Below are 12,721 nucleotides of genomic sequence, written 5' to 3' on the forward strand. Positions count from 1 at the left end.
GTTTTATTTAATTTATTGTTTGATTAGGTGAAACCAACTTGTTTTATTGAAGTCATTGTTTGATTAGGTGTAATTGTTATGTTTTTATTGAATTTATTGTTTGATTAGGTGAAAGCAAGTTGTTTTATTGAAGTCATTGTTATGTTTTTATAGGTTAAACTAAGTGGTTTTTTTTACCAAAAGAAAAAGACCTAATCCTAATGAAAGTGGTGAAGAATGTTCCCAAATACCAATCACTAATCAATCAATGCCTTTCGTTTCTAATCCTTATGCAACTCCACAAACACCAATCACCAATCACCAATCAATCAATCACTTCGGTTTCTAATGCAACTCCACAAACACAATGCTCTAACCAACCTAATGATAATGTTGACTTGAAGGATCTTCCAAAGGACCCGGCGGATAGGCCATTGATTACAAGTTACAAACCAAATATAAGAGATGATGTAAGAAGAGCATATTTTCTTCAAGGACCGTGTCAAGTAAGGGCACATAAGTTTCCTTAAAAATAATAGGTGATAGATTTAGAAGATTCGTTCCTTCATGGTTTGATGACTTTGATTGGTTGGAATATAGTGTGAAAAAGGATAGTGCATATTGTTTATATTGTTATTTGTGTAGGGACCTCATGGGACAAAAAGGAGGGAGAGATGCATTTGTTTCTCAAGGTTTTGATACTTGGAATAAAAAAGATGCATTTCGGACTCATGTGGGTGGTATTGATAGTTTTCACAACAAAGCAAAAGAAAAGTGTGAGTTTTTAATGAAGGAAAAACAAGCTATCAATGTAGTGTTGAGGATGCAAACCGAAGCAGAGGATCATAAATATAAAGCTCGATTATGTGTTTCTATGATTGTTGTTAGACTTTTATTGAAAACCGGTTTACCGTTTCGTGGTCATGACGAGTTGGTTAACTCGGAAAATAGAGGGCTATACATTGAAGTATTAAAAGCCATTCGAGAGACTAGTGAAGATATTTTCAACAATACTTTAGAAAATGCTCGAAAAAACAATCAACTAATTTCCCCTAAAATTCAAAAAGAACTTGTGCAATGTTTTGCACAAGAAGTACTTTTGAGTATTCGTGAAGAGATTGGTCAAGATGTTTTTGCTTTACTAGCTGATGAATCTAGTGATGTTTCAAAAAAGGAACAAGTGGCTATTGTTTTGCGTTATGTCGATACTCTTGGCTTTGTGAAAGAAAGATTCATAGGTCTAGTGCACGTGAAGGATACATCTTCTTTGACACTCAAAAACGCCATAAATGAAGTACTTACAAGTAATAAGTTGAGTTTTAGTCAGGTAATTTATTCTTTACTTTTTTGTTATTTCAATTTAATTTATATATAATTGTTTTAAATTTTAATAGATAAGAGGACAAGGTTATGATGGGGCTAGCAATATGCGAGGGGAATTCAATGGTTTGAAAGCTTTGATATTACAAGAAAATGACACGACTTTTTATGTACATTGCTTTGCACACCAACTTCAATTAGTAGTTGTGGCTGTAGCAAAGAAGCATGATGTTATTAGTGACTTTTTTGAGCAAATTTCGTTGGTGGTTAATGTAGTTTGTGCATCGTGTAAAAGAAAAGACTTACTACGAGAGCAAGCAAGAGAAAGGGTGCAAAAAGGATTGTGTAGTGGTGAACTTGAAACCGGAAGAGGGTTAAATCAAGAGACTACACTTGTTCGAGCGGGAGAAACAAGATGGGGTTCATATTTCAACACACTCACAAGTTTGATGAAGTTATTTGCAGATGTTCTTGTAGTTTTAGATTTTGTGAAAGAGGAGGGAGGGTCATTGGCAAACCGTCAACAAGCATCTGGAATCTTAGCATATTTTAAATCATATGAGTTCGTGTTTTACTTACATATGATGTATGACATTTTACACCTCACGGGTACATTGTCAAAGCAACTTCAAAGTAAAGATCTAGACATTTTAGAAGCGGCTTCGATGGTTAGAGGGACAATGGAGGCATTGCAATCTTTTAGAAACATAGGGCTTGCTAGCATTTTGCCAAAAGTATCCTCTTTTTGTGAAACACACGAAGTTGATACTTTGGATATGGAAGAGTTGTATATTGGTGCGAGAAACCGTAGGACTACAAAGACTAATAGGATTCATTTTGAGGTTGAAATCTTCAACACGGTGGTAGATATGCAACTTATAGAATATCGGGATCGATTTAGTGAAACAAGCACCCAATTATTAGAATACATGGGTGCTTTGAGCCCTTGTGATTCATTTGCACAATTTGACAAATCAAAGTTATTGAAGTTGGGTAAGTTATACAAGTATGACTTTGATGATTCAGATATGATAGACCCTGAAGGCCAACTTGAGATATTTTATCACTCTTGCATCAAAGATGAGCGCTTCGCTAGTTTGAAAGGAATTTCCAACCTTTCTCGTTTGATGGTTAGTACGGGGAAGCATCGATCTTATCCTTTGGTTTATAAGCTATTAAATTTGGCTTTGATACTACCTGTAGCGACTGCAAGTGTAGAAACATGTTTTTCAAAGATGAAGCTCTTGAAGACCGACTTGCGTAACAAAATTGGCGATGAATTTTTGAACGACGCATTGCTGTGTAATGTCGAGACCGAAGCACTTGCAGAAGTTGAGAATGAAAAAGTAATGGAGCGGTTTCAAAAGATGTCTGCACGAAGAGGAAAAATTTAATTTCTAGTATATCGTTGTTATATTATCTTTAGCCAGAAAAAAAATTGTATTAGATAAATAAATGTTTTATATTATGTTTGACCGGAATTTTTTTTCTTAATGTTTTATATTATGTGTGACGGGAAAAAAATTGTGCAACCCCTATTACTAATATATTGACCAATGACCCATACGTCATCTATATGTCATCCATGGACACCATAAGCCACTACCATGTTGAACAATGGCCCATATGTCATCCATGTACACCTTAAGCCACTACCATGTTGACCAATGAACCATACGTCATCCATATGTCATCCATGGACACCATTAGCCATTACCATGTTGACCAGTGACCCATACATCATCCATGTCATCGATGGACACCATAAACCACTTCCATGTTAACTAATGAGCCATATATCATCCATTGACACCATAAGACACTAGAATGTTGACCAATGACCCATACGTCATCCATATGTCATCCATGGACATCATAAGCCAATACCATGTTGACCAATGACCCATACGTCATCCATATGTAATCCATGGACGCCACAAGCCACTACCATGTTGACCAATGACCTATATGTCATCCATGGACACCATAAGGCACTACCATGTTGACCAATGACCCATATGTCATCCATGGACACCATAAGCCAATACCATGTTGACCAATGATCCATATGTCATCCATATTCATCCATGGGTATACCATGGACACCATAAGCCAATGCTATATATATTGACATGACCCGTACATCTTTTGTATATAAATTTCGGTTTAAACATAAAAGCATAAAGATGTATAGTTTATTAATGTGTAGTCCTTGTATATAATTTTAAATTAAAATTATACTATGAATAGATCGTTAGTCTATGTTCTTTCTTGACATTATTTATATGTATATACCCTATCTATCAATCTGTAACTACTTTAATAAATTTGTATTAGTAAATATTTAGCGGTAATTAGCACAGTTCGAATTTTTATTAGCCGATGTTCAAAATATTTCACAATTCCTTTCCCTCCAACCTACACACATTTATGCTACATATTAGGGTAAGTTTACTGATTATAAATAGGGTTTACATTTTCTGTAATCATCATCTCTAGCGGCTAATTGATCGAAATCGTTGTTCATTATACGTTTGTGCACTGACTTTGGCGATATAGGTTGTCACTCATCTAAAATTTATTTTTATTTAATTTACTGTTATCGTGATGATCGATCGTTTTTTGTTCTCTGATCATCTTCATGTATATTATCATCTTAAATTACAAGTAAATTGGTTTTTTTTGTATTTAATAGTTTGCATGCAAAATAATGCCTTCATATATAATTTATTTTTATTGTTTGTGTCTCTCTTGTAATCAATAGTTTATCATCTTTAATACATTGGTATTGACTACAGTTTTTTGTTAATTTTTAAGCCAGAAAGATGTCGACCTTGAAAGCAAAAGGAGCATCCAGTGTGAAGCCAACTAAATTCATTTCACCACAAGTTATGAAATACAACAGGATTCCAGCTGCAAAATTCATAAACAGACAGTTACAAGATGAAGAAAATCGACTTCCCAATACCAACAACCACATCCAAAGCACCTATAACGTCTACCAACAAAACCCCTAAACCTATATCATTAACATCACCCATGACTACCACTTCCTCGACATCACTTACAACATCTACACCCTCCTTAGAAAAAACATCTAAAATTTAGAAACTGGAACAATACAATCCTCAACACTTACATAAATAATCAAAACTTCAGCACCTATAGGATCTAAACCATCCTCAACACCGACATCCACTACCACATCATCAACACCTATATCTACTACCACAACCTCAAAACTTACATCTACACTACCATCCTCAACAACTACAGTAACTACCACACCCTCCTTAAGTAAAGGAACTACCACATCCTCAACATATACATCTATCCCAACACCTACCCCATAATATATCCCATCAACAACACCTATCCCAGAATCTACCCCATCACCAATACAACCAACCATGAATGGATCTGTAGTGGAAAGTGTAGAATGTGAAAACAATTCCTCTAAAGATTGTGGACTAGATGGAAGTTTAACTGTTAATGTTTGGAAAAAAATGTGAGTTACCAATCAAATCTTAATTACAACTTTTTCTATGTATAAACTTTTGGTTTACACGTACATATTAATTCATAACTTAACACATCACATGATTACTTGTAGTCTAATGCCATCAGGCCCTTGTGCACACTTTATTAGTCAGTCCTTTAAACAAAGAGTAGATCCAGAAGGGTACGCTTGGGCAAAAGTAACCAAAGAAATGCGCAAATTATATTGGGAGGAGTTTCAGGTAATTAACTATATGTGATAAATTGTTGTTTGGTAAACATTTACACTTAAACTTATGTTTATATTGTTAATGTGTAGAAAAAATGTTGTTGGGATGAAATAATAGACTCTGTGGTGAGGCAAGCTTGGGCAAGGAAAGCGACAGAAAGTTATGGTCAATATCTCTTCAACATGAGGAGCCCAAAAAGAAACAAGCATGGATTTAAAACAGGTCATATTCCACAGGAAGTCTGGAACTCCTAGCAGTTAAAATGGAATACAGAAGATTACAAGCTAAAATCTGAGCAGAACAAGAAAAATAGGCATAACGGTGTGGCTGATGGAGTAGCAAAACCTACACATAACGCTGGATCCGTAAGTCATTTGAAGAAAGCTTTTGATTTGGTAATTTTTTAAATGGTACATCGTATCAATGTTTGTATATGTTTATCTCTATATTTGACATTTTATATGGTATTTATGAAGAAGAGGAAATTAGGACATGAGCCACCCATAGTGAATTGTTCCTGTATACACACACGAAGAATCACAATGGAGTCACTTTCACAAATGAAAAAGATAGAGAAATACATGTAATATTCATTTCAGTTAAAACTTTTATATTGTAGCTACTCCATAATAGTATTCCTAAATTTGATATCATTTAACTTATAATATTTTTATTTTGTAGGCGGCCTATACAGAAAAACAGGAAGAGTTGGAAGCTGAAGGTGTTGAATTTGAGGAGGACAAGCTATTTTATGCTGTTGTTAGTGGCCATGATAAAAAAAAGAAGACTTTATGGATTAGACTCTTTTGCAAAGGCGGTTCCCAATAAGAATTGTAAAATGGATGTATCTTACTATAACACCCCGAAATTCAGGTACATTTCTTTCACCCTTATTCTTTGTGAATTGGTCATGATTAGTCCTTGAGTGGAGGGAATTTAGCAAGTGAGTACGCTGAGCGTACCAGAGGGGTACGCTGTGCGTACTCATGCGCTTAATTTGGACGCGGAGTCCCCAAGGGACGCTGTGCGTACCCGGCCCAGGTGCAAAAACCCTAATCCGTCTTGTGCACTATTTAAACAGTGCTAAGGCTCATTTCCCAGCCTCCATATCAGTGAGTGAAACCCTAAGAGAGAGCCTCCCATCGTCCTTGTGTGTGAGAGTGTTGTTGGAGCTAATTATGCTTTGGTGACTTAGTGAAGAAGAAGGAAAGGAGCTCCTGGAAGCTAAAGCTTGAGGTGCCATTTTGGATCTGAGATCTACAGAGAAAGGGGCTACACTTAGAGGTATAAAGTTCAAAACTTTCCTCTTCTTTTGGTTGTTGTTTCATGTGCCATTTCTAGGGCTAAGAACCCCAAAGGTGGAGACTTTATGAGTGTAAAGTGCTCCATGGTCTGAGATCTGTCCCTTGTCAGTGGTATTAGTGATTTAGAACCATAAAGTTTCCATCTTGCTTGTTAGTTTGAGGTCATGCTTAGGTAATAAGCCTTCTAGAGTTAAAGGATGGAACATTATGGGAGTTGGTGGCTTGTTCAGCCATGCAAAGGCTTAAAGTCATTAACCTTATGGATTAAGAGGCTTAGATGTGGTCAGATCTAGAAATTGGATGTGGGTATTAACTGTTTAAGACCTCAAGAGCTAAGGGGCTGAAGTTGGGGAGTACGCCGGGCATAATCCCAGTATGTGGCATTCCCCGATTCTGAGATGCAGCCAGGTCCAATCAGCGTACACATCTGGTACGCGCAGCGTAACCCGGAAAGTTGACTTTTCGTTGACTTTTAGGGTATGGTCTATTGTGGGGCCTTTTGAATTATGAGAGAGGTAAAATGGTCTTTTACCCTTCTGAGAGTGTCATAAGAGGAAATAGTCTAGTCTTTGAGAGTTATATTAAATAGGGTATTTATTTCATATGATTAGGCGGAGGCTAGACCAGCGTTTACCGAGTCAGAGATTTACCGAGATACCAGAGGTGAGTCTTCTCACTATACTTTACCTAGTGTGGTAACGGAGTTGTGTGACAGAGTACTATAGAGTTATATGCCAGTGTATTTGCATGTTATTTATGTGTTGTGATTTATTGTGATATGTGATATGCATGATTCAGAGTTACAGAGTTGGGACTTTCGGGTCCATAGAGTTAGGGCCAGAGGGCCCACAGAGAGTTGGGGATGGAGGGCCCCACTGAGACACATTGACCAGAGGGTCGATAGAGTTACAGCCTCGAGTGGCTATTATGTGTTAGAGTGGTATTTTGGGGAACTCACTAAGCTTATGCTTACAGTGTTACGTGTTATGTGTTTCAGGTACCAGTGATGACCGCGGGAAGGCGCTGGCTTGATTCGTACACACACACATGGGATTTTATGTATTTTGATCTTGGGAGATGTTTTGTGAAACAAAGACATGATGCTATGACATTTTATGAATGAATGAGTTTGTAAGAATGTGTTTGAAAATGCAAAAAATTGTTTTAATTGTTACAAGTTGGTATCAGAGCCTTGGTTTGAGGGATTCGGATGCATCTTCGGGCGTATCTGAACTCAAACTGAGGATTTGAGGAAAAGTTTTTGATAATAAAGTAAACTTTTTAAAGAGTAAAAAGAGTTTTGAGACAAACAGAGCAGAGCCGTGTGTACGATCAGCCAGCGCCCGAACGGTGATTTCTCAAAATACCCTTGCAATAAGTGTTATAAGATATGTTATGTTATGCTATGTGATGAATTATGCTATACATGCTAGAGTAGACTAGGTATTCTTATTAGGACTAGAGTGGCCTAATATGTGATGCCTTAGTCTAGGGATTTTGCTACTAGAGATGCTTGAGAGTGTTTAGATAGCAGCAAGGAGCTTATGAGAGATCTGCTAGTGAGTAGTACATGATTAGAGAGAGTAGAGTACTTGGGACTTGGGACTCTGGGAGGAGGACTTGGGGTGAATGCTGATGCAGTGTGGACGGTAGTATTGGGCCCGTACTACTGAAGATACCGGGTCAGTGCACAGTCCAAGTAAGAATCCTTGGAGTACCAAGGGACAAGTAGGGTGGAGTATTCGAGTGTGAGCATACTCGAGCGAGTCCCTGATATTTATTCTTGTGTTGTATTTCAGAGAGAGAGGGAGATCATGGCTGGGACGCGCCACACACCAGGGACCAGCGGTACGAGTGATGAGGAGATCCGTAGGATCATCCAGGAGGAGGTGGCTGCGGCCATTAGGGCAGAGATACCAGAGATGTTCGGGTCTATCAAGACCACGCTGATAGAGACATTTGATGAGAAGTACACTGCTCTTTCTGAGGCTTCTGTTTCTGCGGCCACTACAGCTATAGCTGCGACTAGGCCGCAGGGTGGTGATGCATTGCTGTTCCGAGAGTTCAGCAACACAAAACCACCGGAGTTTGACGGGACCCAGGACCTGATTGCGGCGATGAGATGGATTTCAGACATAGAGGGGTGTTTCTTTACTTGCTCATCTCCAGAGCATTTGAGAGTCCGGTTTGCGCTGAACCAGCTTTGCTTGGGAGCGAAGGATTGGTGTAAGTTTGTGACGGCTCACTATACGCCTGCTGAGCTTGCTGCAATGACCTGGGAGAGGTTCACTGCTATGTTCCGAGATGAGTACGTTCCCCAGGTGGAGAAGGAGCGTTTGGCCTAGGATTTTCTGACCCTCAAGCAGGATACTGAGTCTGTTACGGTGATTACGAGGATGTTTCATGAGCGGGCGATGTTCTTCCCAGAGCACGTGTCCTCCGAGCAGGCACGTATGAGCCGATATCTGAGCATTTTGAGGAGGGATATACGAGAGATCATGGCGAACTCGATGTACCGGACATTTGCCGAGCTCCAGGCAAATGCACGAAAGAGGGAGATAAAGCTGGAGACCCAGGCTAGGGAGGAGGCTGAGTCTCAGGGGAGGGATCAGTGACCGGTACAGTCTCATCCGATAGCCAAGTGGGCCAAGCCCGCTAATTCGAGATCAGGGAACCAGAGGGGCCGCACTTGTGGCAAGTGCGGCAAGAGCCACGATGGTGTGTGCAGAGCAGGGTCTTGCTACAAATGTGGCAAGGAGGGGCATATGGCTAAGGATTTCCTCAAGGGGTTTGCAGTATGTTTTCACTACAACCAGACTGGACACCGGAAGGCAGAGTGTCCGCACTTGCGGGGATCAACATAGGGAGCATCTTAGGGATCTGCCCCTGCTGCCATCAGAGCTACTGAGAGCCGGCCAGTGAAGGCCGAGGCACCGAAGGCATGAGGGAGAGCCTTTCAGTTGACCGCGGAGGAGGTCCGCGTAGCGCCCGATGTCGTGGCTGGTATGTATTCTTTCGTGTATTTATTTTGATGTTGAGATATTGTGCTTATATTATGTTATGCGTAGGTACTTTTCTTGTGAGTTCTGTACCTGCCTTGGTGTTATTTGACTCGGGTGCGAGTCGATCTTTTGTATCTTTGGCTTTTAGTCAGCACATCAGTGTTAGTCGTGAGGTGTTGAGTCGACCTCTGAGAGTTTCCATAGCTGACGAGAGGGTGGTATATGCCACATAGGTGGTCCGAGGGTGTGTACTCAAGATTTTCGGTGTTGAGTTCCCGATTGATTTAGTTCCTATTGCGTTGGGAGATGTCTGTGTCGTCGTGGGCACAGACTGGTTGAGCAGATTCGGAGCGGTTATCGACTGCGAGCGACAGCTGGTGACCATACAAGACCCTAATGGGGGAGTTCTTTCGGTGTACGGCGAGGGTACACGTTCTGGGTCAGCATTTTGTTTGGCCGCTAGAGCGAGACAGTGTTTACAGCAGTGCTATAAGGGCTTTGTAGCGTATGTGATGGATACACAGGTTGATTCAGAGAGACCGAGGTCAGTTGATGAGGTTTCGATAGTGCGTGAGTTCCCGGATGTATTTCCAAAGGAGTTGCCGGGCGTGCCTCCCGTGAGGCAAGTGGAGTTCAGTATCGATTTGGTTCCGGGGGGCCGCGCCTATCGCGAAGGTGCCGTATCACCTTGCACCTCCAGAGATGCAGGAGTTATCCTCGCAGCTTCAGGAGTTGCTGGGGAAGGGGTTTATTCGGCCGAGCAGCTCGCCATGGGGAGCGCCTATGCTTTTTGTCAAGAAAAAGGATGGTTCACACCGGATGTACATTGATTACCGGGAGTTGAACAAGCTGACGGTCAAGAACCGTTACCTGTTGCCGAGGATCGACGATTTGTTCGATCAGTTGTAGAGAGCATCTTGGTTCTCCAAGATTGATTTGAGGTCTGGGTATCATCAGGTAAGGGTGCGAGATGAGGACATCCAGAAGACAACGTTCAGGACTCGTTATGGGCATTATGAGTTTGTGGTGATGCCTTTCGGACTCACCAATTCCCCGGCAGTGTTCATGGATCTCATGAACAGAGTGTGTAGGCCGATGTTGGATCGCTCGGTGATCGTATTCATCGACGACATTTTGGTGTATTCGAGATCTAGATAGTAGCATGAGGAGCATTTGAGGGAGATCCTCGGAGTTCTGAGACCGGAGAGGCTTTATGGCAAATTCTCCAAGTGTGATTTCTGGTTGTGAGAGGTCTAGTTCCTAGGGCACCTCGTTAACCAGAAAGGGATATTGGTCGTCCCGGCCAAGGTTGAGGCAGTGATGAGTTGGGAGGTGCCGAGGTCACCCACCGAGATCAGGAGTTTCTTAGGGCTAGCAGGCTATTACCAGAGATTTATCAAGGATTTCTCCAAGATCGCTGTGCCACTCACCAGGTTGACCCGAAAGGGAGTCGCTTTTTCATGGGGCCCAGAGCAGCAGGCCTCCTTCGAGACACTTCGCCAGAGACTATGCGAAACCCCGGTGTTAGCCCTTCCAGAGGGAATGAAGGACTTTGTGGTGTATTGTGATGCGTCGATCTTGGGGTTGGGAGCGGTGCTGATGCAGAGAGGGCATGTGATAGCATACGCATCGAGGCAGCTGAAGCCTCATGAGACGAGGTATCCCACCCACGATCTAGAGTTGGGGGCAGTGGTGTTCGCCCTCAAGATCTGGCGTCACTATCTATATGGGGTTCGGTGTACCATATACACGGACCACAAGAGCTTGAAGTACTTAATGGATCAGCCCAGCCTGAATATGTGCCAGAGGAGATGGTTGGATGTGGTAAAGGATTACGACTGCGAGATCCTGTACCACCCGGGTAAGGCTAATGTGGTAGTCGATGCACTGAGCCGAAGGGCGGAGAGCATACGCATCGAGGCAGCTGAAGCCTCATGAGACGAGGTATCCCACCCACGATCTAGAGTTGGGGGCAGTGGTGTTCGCCCTCAAGATCTGGCGTCACTATCTATATGGGGTTCGGTGTACCATATACACGGACCACAAGAGCTTGAAGTACTTAATGGATCAGCCCAGCCTGAATATGTGCCAGAGGAGATGGTTGGATGTGGTAAAGGATTACGACTGCGAGATCCTGTACCACCCGGGTAAGGCTAATGTGGTAGTCGATGCACTGAGCCGAAGGGCGGAGAGCGCCCCGATGCGAGGTGTTTATTTGAGATTGACAGTGATGACTCCGGTGTTGGACACCATTCGTAGGGCCCATTCTGAGGCCGTGAGATTAGAAAACCAGAAGAGAGAGCGAGTTGTTGGGTTGGTATCGGAGTTCGTTACCGATAGCCGGGGGCTTATGACATTTGAGGGTCGTATCTGGGTACCGTTTGTGGGTGGGACGTGTACCATTTTGATGGAAGAGGCTCATCGATCGAAGTTCTCGATCCATCCTGGGGCCACTAAGATGTATTTGGACCTGAAGAGAGAGTATTGGTGGCCCTGTATGAAGAGGGATGTCGCGTGGTTTGTTGAAAGGTGCTTAACCTGTCGTAAGGTTAAGGCCGAGCACCAGAGACCGCATGGTAAGTTGCAGCTGTTGGAGGTTCCCAAGTGGAAGTGGGAACAAATTACCATGGATTTTATCACCAAATTGCCTAGGACTGCTAGGGGAGTAGATGCAATTTGGGTGATTGTGGACAGGTTGACGAAGAGCGCCCACTTCCTTGCTATTAGTGAGAGATCTTCAGCTGAGAGATTGGCAGAGTTGTACGTGAGAGAGGTGGTATCGCGGCATGGAGTACCAATCTCAATCGTCTCAGATCGAGATGTGCATTTCACTTCTAGATTCTGGAAGAAATTTCATGAGGAATTGGGTACGAGGCTGCATTTTAGTACTGCATACCACCCACAGACTGACGGGCAGAGCGAGCGGACGATTCAGATGCTCAAGGACATGCTTTGGGCATGTGTATTGGACTTCGGAGGGAGTTGGGACATGTATCTACATTTGGCAGAGTTTTCCTACAACACCAACCATCATTCAAGCATCGGTATGCCGCCTTTTGAGCTGTTGTATGGGAGGAGGTGTCGGAATCCCATTTGCTGGGGAGAGGTAAGGCAACGTGTGATGGGTAGTACAGAGATAGTACTTCAGACGACGGAGCAGATTCAGCAGGTCAGATAGAGGTTGTTGACTGCTCAGAGTCGCCATAAGAGTTATGCGGATAGGCGTCGGTCCGAGCTTGAGTTTCAGGTCGGAGATTTTGTACTCCTAAAGGTATCTCCTTGGAAAGGAGTGATCTGGTTTAGGAAGAGAGGCAAGCTAGGGCCCCGGTATATTGGTCCGTTTAGAGTGATCGCGAGGGTGGGTAGGGTAGCATATCGTTTGGAGCTA

The 12,721-nt window shown here is 42.3% G+C and overlaps 1 protein-coding gene across 1 annotated transcript; it reads left to right on the forward strand.

The window, feature by feature from the left end:
* Window positions 1–200: 200 nt before the first annotated feature.
* Window positions 201–2,693, forward strand: LOC111898342 (uncharacterized). The gene is made up of 3 exons (XM_052771639.1): window positions 201–478; window positions 625–1,306; window positions 1,374–2,693. Exons 1-3 carry the CDS (start codon window positions 201–203, stop codon window positions 2,691–2,693), a joined length of 2,280 nt encoding a protein of 759 aa, XP_052627599.1.
* The last annotated feature ends 10,028 nt before the right edge of the window (window positions 2,694–12,721 follow it).

The sequence above is a fragment of the Lactuca sativa genome, chromosome 5 (genome assembly GCF_002870075.4).
Source record: "Lactuca sativa cultivar Salinas chromosome 5, Lsat_Salinas_v11, whole genome shotgun sequence".
Lineage (NCBI taxonomy): Eukaryota > Viridiplantae > Streptophyta > Magnoliopsida > Asterales > Asteraceae > Lactuca > Lactuca sativa.

Excerpts from the sequence above, each read along its gene's own strand:
- LOC111898342 (XM_052771639.1), top strand. The coding sequence starts at position 201 with ATGAAAGTGGTGAAGAATGTTCCCAAATACCAATCACTAATCAATCAA. Across the intron at positions 479-624 it reads GCATATTTTCTTCAAGGACC|GGACCTCATGGGACAAAAAG; the intron begins GTGTCAAGTAAG and ends TTATTTGTGTAG. Across the intron at positions 1,307-1,373 it reads ATAAGTTGAGTTTTAGTCAG|ATAAGAGGACAAGGTTATGA; the intron begins GTAATTTATTCT and ends AAATTTTAATAG.